Genomic DNA, 1,738 nt, shown 5'->3' on the forward strand with positions numbered 1-1,738 from the left:
CCCCCCCCCGCCTGCCCGGAGCCCAGCGCTCCCGCAGCGCGCTATGGCCGGGGCCGCGGGGGAAGCTGCGCTGCCGCCCATCGCCTCCTTCGCCAGCCTGCTGCCCATGGAAGACAAGCGGGGGCCGCTGCTCCACGTAGGTGCCGGGGGGGCGCGGAGTGGGGGGCGCTGCTTGGTCAAGGCCGGCCGGGGTCGGGGTGTCTGTAGGGATAAGGCACCGCCACTGCCCGCGGTGCTGGGGGCGGCGGCGGAGCGGCGCCAGGGAAGTTTTTGTGGGGTCTCCAGTAACTGCGGGGCTGCGCAGAAGGCTGGCTGGGGCGAGGGGCCCGCTGCGGGGTGGGGTGGGGCGAGGGGCCTGGGGCCCGCTGCGGGGTGGGGAGCCTGTCAGGTGTGCGGGCAGGGGGCGGCCGGAGATGGGAGTATTCCCGTCCTTTGGGCGCTGGGAGGGTGCGGAGTCGGCTCCCACGAGGCAGCGGCGAGGGGGGGACCCTGGGTGGCCCAGATCCCGGGGATTGTGTGTGGGGGGCGGGCTGCTGGCTCCAGCTGTCCTCGTTCGAGGGAGTCGGGGTCACTGGCGCGCCCTGCGGTGCCCTTCTGAGGGCCCCTCGCCAGCGAGCGCAACCCGCTGTGCTGATTCGGGGATGAGCTTCTGCGCCGGCCCCTGACTCCCCGTCTCCCCGCCCTGCAGCCCCGCTTCGCCGCTATGGAGGGCGGCCCCGCCGGGATCAAGAGGGAGGACGACGAGCTGGGCAAGTTCGTGGACTTGGATTTCATCTTGGCCCACACCAGCAGCCCGCAGCAGGCGGGCCCCGCGTACCCCCTGCCCGACACCCCGGAGAGCTGCGGCACAGACGGCGACTGCTCCTACCTGCCTGCCAGCAAGTTCGGGCCCCCCTACCCCGACAGCCACAGCTACATGGCCGAGCTGCTCACCGCCGACCTGCCGGGCCCCTGCGAGCTGCAGCGGAGGGAGTACACGGAGCTGCGGGTCCCCGGCGCGCTGGGCCACCCGGCCATGGCCCGGCCGCTGCCCGCGGAGCACAGGGCGCCGCCCCTGGGGGCCCGCATCAAGCAGGAGCAGCCGGAGGAGCAGGCCTGCATGTTGGGCATGGCTGGCGAGTGCATGGGGCCGGGCGCCGTGGACCACAAGCCCCTCATGCTGCCCCCCCAGCAGCCGCTCTACCCACCCCGCCCCGGCTTCCCGCAGCCCAGGCTGGGGCCCCCCGAGGAGCTGGGGCCGGCGGGGGAGGGCCCCCTGCCCCCGCACCTGGGCCCGCACCACTACGGGCTGCCCCCGCACCACTACCCGGCCCACCTCGCCGCCCACGGGCCGGCCCAGTTCCACGGACACTTCAGCGTGTTCCGGGAGCCGCTGAAGGCGCCGCCGGGGCTGCCCGGGCTGCTGGTGACGCCCCCACACTCGCCGGTGCTGGATTACTTCCCCGCCGGGGGGCCGGAGCTCGGCAAGCCCAGGCGGGGCCGCCGGTCCTGGGCCAGGAAGCGCACGGCCACGCACAACTGTGACTACCCGGGCTGCGGCAAGACCTACACCAAGAGCTCGCACCTCAAGGCGCACATGCGGACGCACACCGGTGAGGGCTGCTCTGCTGGGGGGGAGTGAGGCCGGCTTGCTGGGGGGGGTGTTTTCCGGGGGGGGCGGCTCCAACCCCCCCGGCCCGCGCTCCTGGGGGGCGCACATGCGGACGCACGCCGGTGAGGCCGGCTCTGCTGGGGGGGG

General features: G+C 74.9%; 1 protein-coding gene across 1 annotated transcript; it reads left to right on the forward strand.

Moving 5' to 3' along the window:
• Positions 1-6: 6 nt before the first annotated feature.
• LOC116815605 (uncharacterized) lies at positions 7-1,636 on the forward strand. The gene is made up of 2 exons (XM_032764096.2): positions 7-136; positions 689-1,636. The coding sequence occupies exons 1-2, from the start codon at positions 44-46 to the stop codon at positions 1,619-1,621; spliced, it is 1,026 nt and encodes a 341-aa protein (XP_032619987.1). The 5' UTR covers positions 7-43; the 3' UTR covers positions 1,622-1,636.
• The last annotated feature ends 102 nt before the right edge of the window (positions 1,637-1,738 follow it).

The sequence above is a fragment of the Chelonoidis abingdonii genome, unplaced genomic scaffold (genome assembly GCF_003597395.2).
Source record: "Chelonoidis abingdonii isolate Lonesome George unplaced genomic scaffold, CheloAbing_2.0 scaffold2271, whole genome shotgun sequence".
Classification (NCBI taxonomy): Eukaryota; Metazoa; Chordata; order Testudines; family Testudinidae; genus Chelonoidis; species Chelonoidis abingdonii.